The sequence below is a fragment of the Ranitomeya imitator genome, chromosome 2, assembly GCF_032444005.1.
Source record: "Ranitomeya imitator isolate aRanImi1 chromosome 2, aRanImi1.pri, whole genome shotgun sequence".
NCBI classification, from domain to species: domain Eukaryota; kingdom Metazoa; phylum Chordata; class Amphibia; order Anura; family Dendrobatidae; genus Ranitomeya; species Ranitomeya imitator.
The window spans coordinates 392,053,803-392,070,273 of record NC_091283.1 but is presented as its reverse complement, the minus strand read 5'-3'; the positions used below and the strand labels follow the sequence as shown (position 1 = coordinate 392,070,273).

The 16,471-nt window shown below is 45.8% G+C and overlaps 1 protein-coding gene across 2 annotated transcripts in view; it reads right to left on the bottom strand.

Moving 5' to 3' along the window:
- The window catches only part of LOC138667000 (zinc finger protein 182-like), a 60,419-nt gene extending 50,325 nt beyond the window's left edge, over window positions 1–10,094 (bottom strand). The window contains exons 1-5 of one of the 2 annotated variants that reach the window (XM_069755215.1): window positions 10,025–10,094; window positions 1,178–1,327; window positions 869–1,048; window positions 663–786; window positions 489–583 (exon numbers count right to left, since the gene is read on the bottom strand). In XM_069755215.1, the coding sequence (XP_069611316.1) occupies window positions 489–583; window positions 663–786; window positions 869–1,048; window positions 1,178–1,255 (477 nt within the window). In that variant the 5' untranslated portion in view covers window positions 1,256–1,327; window positions 10,025–10,094. Of the gene's footprint in view, window positions 1–488; window positions 584–662; window positions 787–868; window positions 1,049–1,177; window positions 1,328–6,028; window positions 7,258–10,024 lie in introns of those variants that run through there. The other variant, XM_069755214.1, reaches the window with a different exon arrangement.
- Between the last annotated feature and the right edge of the window lie 6,377 nt (window positions 10,095–16,471).

The window sequence follows — 16,471 nt, the reverse complement described above, 5'->3', positions numbered from 1 at the left end:
TAATGGTCCACTGTGTCAAAGACAGATTTCAGTTCCAGGAGAAGTAGGAGGACAAACTCGCGTCGCTTTCATTTGGCGGTTAGTAAGTCATTGGTGACTTTAATCTGGACAGTTTCAGTGGTATGGTGGGGTCTGAAGTAAGATTGGGAGATGTTTCTAGGTGGCTCACTGTATACACAATAGACTGTAGTTGTAATGCATGCTTCCTATATGGAGCTCTGTAGACTCAGGTTGTACTATCGCTCATTATTGGCACTTCAGTCATGATGTTAGGTGTGCACTCCAAGCGTAACAGTTGCGTAGAAATACATGTTGTCATGCTTGGGACGCGAGAGCCGCCAGCCAGTTCGAGTATTGTGATGTAATCCCGGTCCAAGTTATACATCTGACTTCCCTTATACTGGTGGACAAAACAAGACTGAACATAAGACCTTAACTGCTGTCCACAGCTCATAGGGAAGCTCTCATGACACCTTCTCTCCATCTACCTGATGATCCTGAGGAACATTGGGATATTCTTGCTTACAGTCCTGTGGAAGAAGAGGAAGGGGACATCTCTCTGTTGTCATCTCACTGGATAGAACTGAAAGAAACACATACAGGAACTGAATTCTTTACATACATATAATTATAGGCCGTGTGTACTTAGTCCTGTCTATTACCTGGTGTTATGAGGGGCTGGGGAACCTCCATCATGACGTCCTTGTACAGATCTTTGTGTCCTTCTAAATACTCCCACTCCTCCATGGAGAAATAGATGGTGACATCCTGACACCTTGTAGGAACCTGACACATACAATGATACAGTCATCCCTCCATCCCTCGATAGTGTTACTGTATAATGTCCCACCATTCCCAGCAGTGTCACCTCTCCAGTCAGCAGCTCAATCATCTTGTAGGTGAGTTTTAGGATCTTGTGGTCATTGATGCCCTCATGTATCATAGGGTGAGGTGGGGACCCTGTGATTGGGATCAGGGGAGATCCCCATCCCTCAGACGCAGGAGCCTGGCAGAGCTCACTCGAGGTCTTCTTCACTACTGTGTAATCCTGGGCATGGAGAGACACATTAATAAATCTCACTACAGACATTTCCAGAGTCCTCACCTCTCCAGTTCTGTCCATCTGTTATTCCCATAGATAAGAATGATGTAATGTGACGTCATGAGAATCTCTCACCTCTCCAGTAAGCCGGAAGAGGATCTCTAGGTTGAGGTGTAATATCCTCTCCGCCATCTTGTCCTTGTCCCTACCCATCCTTGTAGGGTCACTCAGGAGAATTCTCCTATATTGAAGATATCCATTGAGAGGATCCGATATTGTAGGAACCTGAATGGGGAGAAGATGACGATGTAACATCATAAAGATCCCATATAAGAAATCTCCGCAGCTGTTACCCGCTTCACGTGATCACTACATCCAATCATGGTTAAATAAACAGGGCAGCACACTGCAGCGCCAAAACATGCAAACTTGAAAAAACGAAATTTGAACTGCATTACTGCACTAGAAATATGAAAAATGAGAGCTTTTAGCGCACAAAAATGGCCAATTTTATGTGTACCTCGTAGCCACGTTAAGGCATCTCTCTTATACGAGGTCCTACGTTTGACCTACCTCACTGAGAATAAACGTCTCCATCTGAACGGGTACATGTGAAACCTCTTCTTGGACTCAAATTCTCTCTCTATGTGGAGGGGTATTGGACCTACTATAATTAAAACACCTGAAGCTAGGAGGCGGGGAGTGCACGATCAGAAGGCTAGAGAATACATTTCAAAAACCTGACCTGCACATCCAAACATAGACTGAGTGTGAACAGGTGCTGAACCCAGAGTCGCCAACTCGTATATAGTTAAATAAACAGGGCAGCACACTGCAGCGCCAAAACATGCAAACTTGAAAAAACGAAATTTGAACTGCATTACTGCACTAGAAATATGAAAAATGAGAGCTTTTAGCGCACAAAAATGGCCAATTTTATGTGTACCTCGTAGCCACGTTAAGGCATCTCTCTTATACGAGGTCCTACGTTTGACCTACCTCACTGAGAATAAACGTCTCCATCTGAACGGGTACATGTGAAACCTCTTCTTGGACTCAAATTCTCTCTCTATGTGGAGGGGTATTGGACCTACTATAATTAAAACACCTGAAGCTAGGAGGCGGGGAGTGCACGATCAGAAGGCTAGAGAATACATTTCAAAAACCTGACCTGCACATCCAAACATAGACTGAGTGTGAACAGGTGCTGAACCCAGAGTCGCCAACTCGTATATAGTTAAATAAACAGGGCAGCACACTGCAGCGCCAAAACATGCAAACTTGAAAAAACGAAATTTGAACTGCATTACTGCACTAGAAATATGAAAAATGAGAGCTTTTAGCGCACAAAAATGGCCAATTTTATGTGTACCTCGTAGCCACGTTAAGGCATCTCTCTTATACGAGGTCCTACGTTTGACCTACCTCACTGAGAATAAACGTCTCCATCTGAACGGGTACATGTGAAACCTCTTCTTGGACTCAAATTCTCTCTCTATGTGGAGGGGTATTGGACCTACTATAATTAAAACACCTGAAGCTAGGAGGCGGGGAGTGCACGATCAGAAGGCTAGAGAATACATTTCAAAAACCTGACCTGCACATCCAAACATAGACTGAGTGTGAACAGGTGCTGAACCCAGAGTCGCCAACTCGTATATAGTTAAATAAACAGGGCAGCACACTGCAGCGCCAAAACATGCAAACTTGAAAAAACGAAATTTGAACTGCATTACTGCACTAGAAATATGAAAAATGAGAGCTTTTAGCGCACAAAAATGGCCAATTTTATGTGTACCTCGTAGCCACGTTAAGGCATCTCTCTTATACGAGGTCCTACGTTTGACCTACCTCACTGAGAATAAACGTCTCCATCTGAACGGGTACATGTGAAACCTCTTCTTGGACTCAAATTCTCTCTCTATGTGGAGGGGTATTGGACCTACTATAATTAAAACACCTGAAGCTAGGAGGCGGGGAGTGCACGATCAGAAGGCTAGAGAATACATTTCAAAAACCTGACCTGCACATCCAAACATAGACTGAGTGTGAACAGGTGCTGAACCCAGAGTCGCCAACTCGTATATAGTTAAATAAACAGGGCAGCACACTGCAGCGCCAAAACATGCAAACTTGAAAAAACGAAATTTGAACTGCATTACTGCACTAGAAATATGAAAAATGAGAGCTTTTAGCGCACAAAAATGGCCAATTTTATGTGTACCTCGTAGCCACGTTAAGGCATCTCTCTTATACGAGGTCCTACGTTTGACCTACCTCACTGAGAATAAACGTCTCCATCTGAACGGGTACATGTGAAACCTCTTCTTGGACTCAAATTCTCTCTCTATGTGGAGGGGTATTGGACCTACTATAATTAAAACACCTGAAGCTAGGAGGCGGGGAGTGCACGATCAGAAGGCTAGAGAATACATTTCAAAAACCTGACCTGCACATCCAAACATAGACTGAGTGTGAACAGGTGCTGAACCCAGAGTCGCCAACTCGTATATAGTTAAATAAACAGGGCAGCACACTGCAGCGCCAAAACATGCAAACTTGAAAAAACGAAATTTGAACTGCATTACTGCACTAGAAATATGAAAAATGAGAGCTTTTAGCGCACAAAAATGGCCAATTTTATGTGTACCTCGTAGCCACGTTAAGGCATCTCTCTTATACGAGGTCCTACGTTTGACCTACCTCACTGAGAATAAACGTCTCCATCTGAACGGGTACATGTGAAACCTCTTCTTGGACTCAAATTCTCTCTCTATGTGGAGGGGTATTGGACCTACTATAATTAAAACACCTGAAGCTAGGAGGCGGGGAGTGCACGATCAGAAGGCTAGAGAATACATTTCAAAAACCTGAAAGAGATGCCTTAACGTGGCTACGAGGTACACATAAAATTGGCCATTTTTGTGCGCTAAAAGCTCTCATTTTTCATATTTCTAGTGCAGTAATGCAGTTCAAATTTCGTTTTTTCAAGTTTGCATGTTTTGGCGCTGCAGTGTGCTGCCCTGTTTATTTAACTATATACGAGTTGGCGACTCTGGGTTCAGCACCTGTTCACACTCAGTCTATGTTTGGATGTGCAGGTCAGGTTTTTGAAATGTATTCTCTAGCCTTCTGATCGTGCACTCCCCGCCTCCTAGCTTCAGGTGTTTTAATTATAGTAGGTCCAATACCCCTCCACATAGAGAGAGAATTTGAGTCCAAGAAGAGGTTTCACATGTACCCGTTCAGATGGAGACGTTTATTCTCAGTGAGGTAGGTCAAACGTAGGACCTCGTATAAGAGAGATGCCTTAACGTGGCTACGAGGTACACATAAAATTGGCCATTTTTGTGCGCTAAAAGCTCTCATTTTTCATATTTCTAGTGCAGTAATGCAGTTCAAATTTCGTTTTTTCAAGTTTGCATGTTTTGGCGCTGCAGTGTGCTGCCCTGTTTATTTAACTATATACGAGTTGGCGACTCTGGGTTCAGCACCTGTTCACACTCAGTCTATGTTTGGATGTGCAGGTCAGGTTTTTGAAATGTATTCTCTAGCCTTCTGATCGTGCACTCCCCGCCTCCTAGCTTCAGGTGTTTTAATTATAGTAGGTCCAATACCCCTCCACATAGAGAGAGAATTTGAGTCCAAGAAGAGGTTTCACATGTACCCGTTCAGATGGAGACGTTTATTCTCAGTGAGGTAGGTCAAACGTAGGACCTCGTATAAGAGAGATGCCTTAACGTGGCTACGAGGTACACATAAAATTGGCCATTTTTGTGCGCTAAAAGCTCTCATTTTTCATATTTCTAGTGCAGTAATGCAGTTCAAATTTCGTTTTTTCAAGTTTGCATGTTTTGGCGCTGCAGTGTGCTGCCCTGTTTATTTAACTATATACGAGTTGGCGACTCTGGGTTCAGCACCTGTTCACACTCAGTCTATGTTTGGATGTGCAGGTCAGGTTTTTGAAATGTATTCTCTAGCCTTCTGATCGTGCACTCCCCGCCTCCTAGCTTCAGGTGTTTTAATTATAGTAGGTCCAATACCCCTCCACATAGAGAGAGAATTTGAGTCCAAGAAGAGGTTTCACATGTACCCGTTCAGATGGAGACGTTTATTCTCAGTGAGGTAGGTCAAACGTAGGACCTCGTATAAGAGAGATGCCTTAACGTGGCTACGAGGTACACATAAAATTGGCCATTTTTGTGCGCTAAAAGCTCTCATTTTTCATATTTCTAGTGCAGTAATGCAGTTCAAATTTCGTTTTTTCAAGTTTGCATGTTTTGGCGCTGCAGTGTGCTGCCCTGTTTATTTAACTATATACGAGTTGGCGACTCTGGGTTCAGCACCTGTTCACACTCAGTCTATGTTTGGATGTGCAGGTCAGGTTTTTGAAATGTACATCCAATCATGGTCCTGTCCTGTCCCCGGTATAACACACTATTCAATTATAGTCACATACAGATATTTATCACATAATATCTCCAACCCGGCACCAAAACCTCATAAATAATAATCTAAAAAGAAAATCTACATTATGTGATTGTCTATATAGAACACTAAGGTGGAACAGTGAGAGGTCGCCAACATCATAATTTAACCCAAGTAGGGTATATTCAATCCAGAAAAAAATGGGACCGGAAGAAGGACCATATCGGACCACTGCACTCAAATAGACATAGACCAACAGAAAAAAAGGAAGCAGCATAAAGTCCGGGTAAACATGTAGAAAAAACTTTATTAATAGTAATACCAGGTTAAAAGACGACAGGGGGAAATAATCCCCGTGCTATACTCAGCACGCACCTATAAGAACAGGGGACAGGTGCCTAAAATATAAATACATCCACATTGTAACCAAGACAGATATCACAAAGTGATCAAAAAAATTGTGCAAGCGAATAAAATATAACTACATGGATTGGACACATAGGTCCAAAGAAATATATATGAAAACACATACACAATAAATATCACTGGTATACATACCGGTCAGTGTGGAAGACAATCCCGGCGTAGACTGACACCTCACCCCTGTCCCCCCCAGGACAGGGGTGCACCGGGACTCCCCTCACCCCGGTGCCCCCCAGGACTGAGTCCTGTCCCCTCTATCACACAGTCCCTGCTCCCCCATTACTGCTCACCAGTGCAGACTTCTCCCTTCAGCTCTTACATGTGAAGCCGGCTGTACCCTAATGTGCAGAGTCCCGGTGCCCCTCCAGGACTGAGTCCTGTCCCCTCTATCACACAGTCCCTGCTCCCCAGGACTGAGTCCTGTCCCCTCTATCACACAGTCCCTGCCCCCCATTACCGCTCACCAGTGCAGACTTCTCCCTTCAGCTTTTACATGTGGAGCCGGCTGTACCCTAATGTGCAGAGTCCCGGTGCCCCCCAGGACTGAGTCCTGTCCCTTCTATCACACAGTCCCTGCTCCCCCGTTACCGCTCACCAGTGCAGACTTCTCCCTTCAGCTCTTACATGTGGAGCCGGCTGTACCCTAATGTGCAGAGTCCCGGTGCCCCCCAGGACTGAGTCCTGTCCCTTCTATCACACAGTCCCTGCTCCCCCGTTACCGCTCACCAGTGCAGACTTCTCCCTTCAGCTCTTACATGTGGAGCCGGCTGTACCCTAATGTGCAGAGTCCCGGTGCCCCCCAGGACTGAGTCCTGTCCCTTCTATCACACAGTCCCTGCCCCCCCATTACCGCTCACCAGTGCAGACTTCTCCCTTCAGCTCTTACATGTGGAGCCGGCTGTACCCTAATGTGCAGAGTCCCGATGCTCCCCAGGACTGAGTCCTGTCCCCTCTATCACACAGTTCCTGCTCCCCCATTACCGCTCACCAGTGCAGACTTCTCCCCTCAGCTCTTACATGTGGAGCCGGCTGTACCCTAATGTGCAGAGTCCCGGTGCCCCCCAGGACCGAGTCCTGTCCCCTCTATCACACAGTCCCTGCTCCCCCATTACCGCTCACCAGTGCAGACTTCTCCCCTCAGCTCTTACATGTGGAGCCGGCTGTACCCTAATGTGCAGAGTCCCGGTGCCCCCCCAGGACTGAGTCCTGTCCCCTCTATCACACAGTCCCTGCTCCCCCATTACCGCTCACCAGTGCAGACTTCTCCCTTCAGCTTACATGTGGAGCCGGCTGTATCCTAATGTGCAGAGTCCCGGTGCCCCCCAGGACTGAGTCCTGTCCCCTCTATCACACAGTCCTGCTCCCCCATTACCGCTCACCAGTGCAGACTTCTCCCTTCAGCTTACATGTGGGGTCGGCTGTACCCTAATGTGCAGAGTCCCGGTGCCCCCCAGGACTGAGTCCTGTCCCCTCTATCACACAGTCCCTGCTCCCCCATTACCGCTCACCAGTGCAGACTTCTCCCTTCAGCTCTTACATGTGGAGCCGGCTGTATCCTAATGTGCAGAGTCCCGGTGCCCCCCAGGAGTGAGTCCTGTCTCCTCTATCACACAGTCCCTGCTCCCCATTACCGCTCACCAGTGCAGACTTCTCCCTTCAGCTCTTACATGTGGAGTCGGCTGTACCCTAATGTGCAGAGTCCCGGTGCCCCCCAGGACTGAGTCCTGTCCCCTTCATCACACAGTCCCTGCTTCCCCATTACCGCTCACCAGTGCAGACTTCTCCCTTCAGCTCTTACATGTGGAGCCGGCTGTACCCTAATGTGCAGAGTCCGGTGCCCCCCAGTACTGAGTCCTGTCCCCTCTATCACAGAGTCCCTGCTCCCCCATTACCGCTCACCAGTGCAGACTTCTCCCTTCAGCTCTTGCATGTGGAGCTGGCTGTACCCTAATGTGTAGAGTGCCGGTGCCCCCCAGGACTGAGTCCTGTCCCCTCTATCACACAGTCCCTGCTCCCCCATTACCGCTCACCAGTGCAGACTTCTCCCTTCAGCTCTTACATGTGGAGCCGGCTGTACCCTAATGTGCAGAGTCCCGGTGCCCCCCCAGGACTGAGTCCTGTCCCCTCTATCACACAGTCCCTGCTCCCCCATTACCGCTCACCAGTGCAGACTTCTCCCTTCAGCTCTTACATGTGGAGTCGGCTGTACCCTAATGTGCAGAGTCCCGGTGCCCCCCCAGGACTGACTCCTGTCCCCTCTATCACACAGTCCCTGCTCCCCCATTACCGCTCACCAGTGCAGACTTCTCCCTTCAGCTCTTACATGTGGAGCCGGCTGTACCCCAATGTGCAGAGTCCCGGTGCCCCCCAGGACTGAGTCCTGTCCCCTCTATCACACAGTCCGTGCTCCCCCATTACCACTCACCAGTGCAGACTTCTCCCTTCAGCTCTTACATGTGGAGCCGGCTGTACCCTAATGTGCAGAGTCCCGGTGCCCCCCCAGGACTGAGTCCTGTCCCCTCTATCACACAGTCCCTGCTCCTCCATTACCACTCACCAGTGCAGACTTCTCCCTTCAGCTCTTACATGTGGAGCCGGCTGTACCCTAATGTGTAGAGTCCCGGTGCCCCCCCAGGACTGAGTCCTGTCCCCTCTATCACACAGTCCCTGCTCCCCCATTACCGCTCACCAGAGCAGACTTCTCCCCTCAGCTCTTACATGTGGAGCCGGCTGTACCCTAATGTGCAGAGTCCCGGTGCCCCCCAGGACTGAGTCCTGTCCCCTCTATCACACAGTCCCTGCTCCCCCATTACCGCTCACCAGAGCAGACTTCTCCCCTCAGCTCTTACATGTGGAGCCGGCTGTACCCTAATGTGCAGAGTCCCGGTGCCCCCCAGGACTGAGTCCTGTCCCCTCTATCACACAGTCCCTGCTCCCCCATTACCGCTCACCAGAGCAGACTTCTCCCTTCAGCTCTTACATGTGGAGCCGGCTGTACCCTAATGTGCAGAGTCCCGATGCCCCCCAGGACTGAGTCCTGTCCCCTCTATCACACAGTCCCTGCTCCCCCATTACCGCTCACAAGTGCAGACTTCTCCCTTCACCTCTTACATGTGGAGCCGGCTGTACCCTAATGTGCAGAGTCCCGGTGCCCCCCAGGACTGAGTCCTGTCCCCTCTATCACACAGTCCCTGTTCCCCCATTACCGCTCACCAGTGCAGACTTCTCCCTTCAGCTCTTACATGTGGAGCCGGCTGTACCCTAATGTGTAGAGTCCCGGTGCCCCCCAGGACTGAGTCCTGTCCCCTCTATCACACAGTCCCTGCTCCCCCATTACCGCTCACCAGTGCAGACTTCTCCCTTCAGCTCTTACATGTGGAGTCGGCTGTACCCTAATGTGCAGAGTCCCGGTGCCCCCCAGGACTGAGTCCTGTCCCCTCTATCACACAGTCCCTGCTCCCCCATTACCACTCACCAGTGCAGACTTCTCCCTTCAGCTCTTACATGTGGAGCCGGCTGTACCCTAATGTGCAGAGTCCCGGTGCCCCCCAGGACTGAGTCCTGTCCTCTCTATCACACAGTCCCTGCTCCCCCATTACCGCTCACCAGTGCAGACTTCTCCCTTCAGCTCTTACATGTGGAGCCGGCTGTACCCTAATGTGCAGAGTCCCGGTGCCCCCCAGGACTGAGTCCTGTCCCCTCTATCACACAGTCCCTGCTCCCCCATTACCGCTCACCAGTGCAGACTTCTCCCTTCAGCTCTTACATGTGGAGCCGGCTGTACTCTAATGTGCAGAGTCCCGGTGCCCCCCAGGACTGAGTCCTGCCCCCTCTATCACACAGTCCCTGCTCCCCCATTACCGCTCACCAGTGCAGACTTCTCCCTTCAGCTCTTACATGTGGAGCCGGCTGTACCCTAATGTGCAGAGTCCCGGTGCCCCCCAGGACTGAGTCCTGTCCCCTCTATCACACGGTCCCTGCTCCCCCATTACCGCTCACCAGTGCAGACTTCTCCCTTCAGCTCTTACATGTGGAGCCGGCTGTACCCTAATGTGCAGAGTCCCGGTGCCCCCCCAGGACTGAGTCCTGTCCCCTCTATCACACAGTCCCTGCTCCCCCATTACCGCTCACCAGTGCAGACTTCTCCCTTCAGCTCTTTCATGTCGCTGCTTCCTACACAGAAAACCCTCCACTTCCCGCCCATCCTGCTCCTCCCCATGTGACTGATCACATGACTGTGACATCATCACAGGTCCTGGAAGCAGAACTCCACAGTGTCACAGAATGGTAGGGACTAGATTGGAGGTGATTTTTTGAGGACCTCATTTTACCATCTCCGCTGTAGACTGCTCAGCACTTTTATTGTCACTTTTTGTAATATAAATAATTACGCTCAGCACTGATTGTTCAGTGTCACCAGAATGTGAAGGTGGCCACTAGCAAAAGAAAGGACCGTAGCTATTTACATTCACTTTTTTTAAAAATGTAGAGGTGTGAAATCATCAAGTCTAGAAACTGTATATTGGTATTTGACATTGCAGCTGAAAGGGACAGACCCCAAGAATTATTATTTATTGTTTGGATAAAGTCGGATGCTTCTTCCTGAGATTCGGTCCAAACCAAGAACAGGTCATCAATGATTTGGCGGTAAAAGGCTATTATTCCCAAAGGGTGAAAAAAAGGTAAAATGAAAGCCGACTCAAAGACCCCCATAAACAGGTTTGCATAACTGGGGCAAACCTCATCCCCATTGCACAACCTTTCTACTGTCTTAATGTGAAACTTTCAAATTAAAAATCATTGTTATTTAGATTAAATTTAATGTCGCTCAGTTAAAATTCTGTGTGTGAGGCATATTCTCATCACAGAGTTGTGTCCAACCCCCGGTCATGAGGTATGTTACTGTAGAGAGCTTGAACATCCATAGTTATGAGAATACAGTTGGGGTGGGCAGGCAAAATATGAAGAAAGTCAATTAACTGAGAAGAATATCTTAACTCGATGACATATTTCTGAAGAAAAAGGTCCAAATAATGAGAAAGATTGCTAGTTATAGATCCGATACCAGAGATTATGGAGTGACCGGGGGTATTCAGGGGGTCTTTGTGGATTTTGGGTAGGAAATAAAAGAAAGGGACCTGAAGACGAGATATATTCAAAAACTTATATTCCTTCCTGTTCAGGATGCCAAGAGACAATGCATGAATTTGTTGTATTCATAAAAGATGGAAATGGAGAGATCAGGTTCAACTTTCTCATAACATTCTTGATCTCCCAAGATCCTAAGACCCTCCTTTAAATAGCAGATCCAGTACATTATAACTACCCCGCCTCCTTTATCTGCACACTTTATTATGATGTTCTTATTATCCCTGAGGGTATTTATAGCTAGCTTTTCTACTCTAGTAAGAGTAGTGATATTTTTTTTGGTGGGAGGTAGAGAACGAACATCACTGAGATTGAGATGTTGGAAAGTTTCAATATGAGAACCCCTATGGCAGTGGTCCCCAACTCCAGGCCTCGAGGGCCGCCAACAGTGCAGGTTTTCAGGATTTCCTTAGTATTGCACAGGGGTTGGAATCATCACCTGTGCAGATGATCACATTACCACCGATGCAATACTAAAGAAATCCTGAAAACCTGCACTGTTGGTGGCCCTCAAGGCCTAGAGTTGGGGACCCCTGCCCTATGGTGAAGAGGGTAAAAATGGATAGATGATGTTTGCGTATCAACATGTAAAAAAGGATTCTTTAAATTATCCGATGAAGAAGAAATATGATTGAGGGTTTTATTCTTTTCTTCTAATAAAAAGTGATGTTGTATAGTCAATTTCCTCACAAATTCATTGAGATCTAAATAAAGATTAAACTTATTTACTGGGGAATCTGGACAAAAAAATAGGCCGTGTTCCAACAAAGATCTCTCCTCATTGGTTAAAATATGACTGGAAAGGTTAAAAATTCCAAAAGTATTGGAGTGAGGAGTATTTAAATTGGGGGCAGTAATCAATTGGCCATCATTTTCTTCATCATGTGTTCTGCCTGTGGGACAGGATTTTTTATAGGATTTTCCTCCCCCTCTGCAACCTCACTTCCTCTTTTTCTTTTCGGTAGCCGGCCCGGGGAAATCTGAAAAAACTGAGTAATTTTAGCATTTCTTGAGGAACTGACCATAGCTATAGCATTGGATCCAATTGAAGATGTAGGACATGGAACTAAAGTATCAATGGAAGATGAAACACTTAAATTATTCGGTAATGGGTTGACTGATTGTATTGTTGCAATTACTGGAGGTGGAGGGATAGAAACCTCCAAAGGCACAAGGGGAGGTATAGTGGGTGAAGGGATTGTCGTTAAAGTTGACTGTGAAGGACAAGTGTCATCATGAAGGGTGATTTGGGAGAGACCTGTAAAATTCCATGACTCCTGGAATTGTGTGCAAGTCATGTTATCTGGGTACTTCTTAGGTTCATTTAAAATGGATGGGGTATATGGGGTATGTTGTAAAGTTTCATGATTAGAGGAGCTGATGCCAGCAATATCAGGTGTGGTAGGGGTCCCTGATGTCAGCGAATTAATTTCACTGGCATTAGTATTTGATGATGGAAGGCTGGTGGACCCAGCAACCAAATTGTTAATTTTCAATGTCTTTTTCTGTTGTTCATAGTGAAGCTTTTGCTGCTTATTTTCAAATTGAGTAGAGGAATGTTTAGAATCCCTAATCATGAATAATGATCCTTTACGTTACTGATTTTCACTAATATGTTGTCTATACCTCGTAAATTTTTTTACTTTATTCCTTATTAATTCATCCTCGAACTTCTTAAGTTTGTTAGACAATTTGCTGTCAAACTCCTTAAATTCTAATGATGAATGACAGGGAAAAAGCTTTTGTCTAAATAAGGAAAGTTGGGTTAGAGCTGTTTCAGCTGAAGAGTTCCTTTTATCAATAAGCAATCGAATCATGTCAGTGGAGCACTTAAAGACAATCGAATTCCATAGTTCAGTGAAAGCAATATCTTGCGGGAAAGCGGATTTGTGGGGGATTTTTAAGCCCTTAGGAATAAGCCCTTCCAGAATGTAGCGTTTCAAAAATAATACATTCACATGATTAGAGAATTTTGCTCTTGTTCTCATAATCCAAGAAACGTTTAGTCATGTTTTTTTTCTCTTGGTCATCTAGTGTATGACAAATTTGTTGTTCATGTGCCAAAGATGGATTAATTGCAGCCCCCTGGGCCTCAGGAATGACAATTAACCTATGGGATTCTAAGCTTGTGTCAAAATACTCCATGACCATGAAGAAAGCTTATATACAAATATAAACAAAAATTGGCTAGTATATGTTAGAGAATAATACCAAAGGGTGAATTGTGACCCCATACTCTCAAAACACCTTCCTACTAAACCAAAATTGATCTTTAGAAGGAATCGTACCCTTTGGAATCTGGTTGTCCCCAGCAATAAGGCTTTGAATACTTATTCCCCAGCATTCACAGGACACTCAGTCCAGGTTGCTTTGCTTGTAAGGCTTCAAAATGTCTTTATTGTACCTCCATTGTGCATGGTGCAAAACAATTCACATCGAATACTACGAGCACCAATTTTAATATTAACTACCATGTGAATTGTCAATCTTCCAATATGATCTACCTGATCCAATGTACCTGCAGGCTTCAGTACGTTGGACGTACCATCCAGACTATGCACGCTCGTTTAAACAAGCACAGGCAAAATATCCGTAATTTATTTTTATTGCATAGTTTATCCAAATATTTTTCGCTAGTACATCAGAAAGACCTAGGAATTTTAATCTGATTATTGTTGATAACATACCTGAAAATGTTCCTGATCGATACAAGAGTTTAATAAATAGGGAGAGTTTTTGGATTTTTATATTGGGCACTTTATCCCCTGAGGGACTAAATCTCACTATAGAAAATGTGGCCTAATAACATAATACCAGTTTTATCCCTTATAGTCTGTGTTTGTTCTTTTTTTATCATATAGTGTGACATGTTTTAATTTACTTAATGCTATCAATGATGCACTATTTATGACGCACTTTTATAATGTTTTGTAATTGATTTTACATAGGATTATTATATTTTCTTTTATTTATTCATATTATTAATTGTTGATGTATTTATTTGCATTTGTTTTTAGATTGTGTTTATGCATTACTTTCCATTGCTTACATTTGTTCCCCCCCTTTTTCATTGCCTTTATTCCCATTGGTCCCTTTTCCTTTAAATACTATCCCCTTCTCCTTTTACTTATTGCCACCTGAAGAAGATGGCTACCTGCCGTAGAAATGCGTTGTGATTAAAAGTCCACATTGTTATCAGTATTGCCCCAGTGACCTCTTTCTTCAGTGCTCCCTTCAGAACGCTTCTTTCTTTGACTTCATTGCCTATACCTCCGTTGAGGGCCCATGGCGGGAGCTGCAGCAGACAAGGCATTTTCATCTTTTACACTCTCCCACCACGTGACCGGCAGGTCCTTCAATCACGTGGTACACACCGCCCGGTGTTTCCCACACGCCGGCAGCGATCCGGACCGCGCTAGTTCTTTCCTCATGCGTGCCCCTTACAGATTGCACTTACGTCTCCAAGACGTAGGGGTGATGTGGGTGGTACAGGCAGGTTCCCCCTTGACTTCTCTGGTGGTCCTTGGTTATCCTTTGGGTAAGACATGTTGATACATTTTTTATGATTGCTGCTGCATCCTTGGATATAGGCTTTTTTTGCCTTCAGTGTTATTGATGCTCTCTACATGTGACCTGACAGGTATATATAAATATATTGATGGTATAAATACTATTATTTTGGACTACCGCACTATCATATTTAGAGGTATTAATAGTAATACTATATTGGTCCATATCTTGGACAATATGTACATTTAAGTGAACGATTTGTTTTATTTTTGCCTGTCCTCCCATGTCCCATCTTCCTGTTTAAATTGCACATATGCTTTGTGGGAGTACCCACTGGCACACCTGTTATTTATATCTGTATTAAATAAAGTTTTTTCTATTTTTCAATATACCTTTGGCCTTCTTGATTGTTGGTTTCTTTGCTGTTGATTCTCATCTCCTTTGGCCTAGCCCTTAGTCACCCCTTTGGGTCCGGTAGTTGCAGTTTCGTCCTCTTTGGGCCTGTACTAAACACTCACTGTACAGGGGATGGCTCCATCTGATGCGCTCGTCCTCGGAGGCTCTGAAGCCGCGACCCAGAGGGTCCACTTTTCGGGTTTTCCCCTCCGAATCCTAATAGTAGCTCCTTTCCGTTACGCCATGCAAAAAGTAGAGGAGAGAGTGGAGGCGGTGGAGGAGCGTTTAGAGGGAGCGTACACATGTACATGTTCAATGCATCGGGGAGTTGGAATTTAAAACTGCTGACCTGGAAAACCGTTCCCGCAGGAACAATTTAAGAATAATTGGGGTGCCCGAAAAAGTGGAGGGAAGTAACTCCATGGATTATATTGAATCATGGTTGAAAACTAAAGTGGGTGGAGACAACCTCACTAAACTGTTTGCGGTGGAGAGGGCCCATCGGTTACCATCTAGACCCTTGCCCCTGGGATCTGCCCCAAGATCCATCTTGGCCAAAGTCCTGAACTATCAGGACAATACCATTCTACTTTGAAGGGCCAGGGACATGAATGACTTAATTATTGATGGCAACCAGATTTCTATTTACCCTGACTACTCTGCGGCAGTTCAGAAGCTCAGGATGAAATTTGGAGAAGTCAAGAGAAGATTGCGTGGACTAAGCTTGGCTTACTCAGTGTTATATCTGGCTAAATTAAGAGTGGTGGCCCTGGGAGGGGTGCACTTCTTTCAGGCCCCTGAGGATACCACAAATTGGCTGGATAAAAACGCTAAACGTATTGGAGCAGAGAAGGGCCGTTGAAGAAGCTTCGATATGTTTGTGGGACAATTGTTAATTGCTAAATGTTATTGAGACTGATAAAACTGGATTAGCTATATGATAACTATCTTGTGACATTGCAGGACGGATTGGTTCAAGATGATTGCGCTCGGCGGTGCACCAGGCATTTTATTTTGTTAATGGTGGCTGGGAGAGATGAAGTTTTGGAGAGTTAATTAGGAGAGTAGTTAAGTTTCCGGAGTCTTGGACCTTCATGACTGCTAGGTGGTGGAAAAGCGTTCTCCTTTCTCGTATAGAGAGGGTGATATAGGTATTCAAGAAAAAGAGGAGGGGGGAGAGGGAAGGTTAGGAGCTTGACACGCCGAAACATGCATCTGTAAGCCGTTGCAAATGAATGTAGCTGGTGGGTGCCGTACCTGCTGGTGATTTCAGCTGAAGTAGAAGAAAAGAAAAGGGAATATCCAGCATGTCCATCCAGTGTAAGTAAAATATCCAAAATTTATTAGAGCATTTTAAAAAACAATATTAAAAAAAAGAGAGAGAGACCCTCTCTGCCTGACGTGTTTCTGGCGCATCACGGCGCCCTTAGTCATAGGAACTATGGGGGGGAAAAAGTGCGTCTTTTAGTCCGAAAAATACGGTACTTATTCACAGATGATAATCCATTTCTCCCATACCTTAAT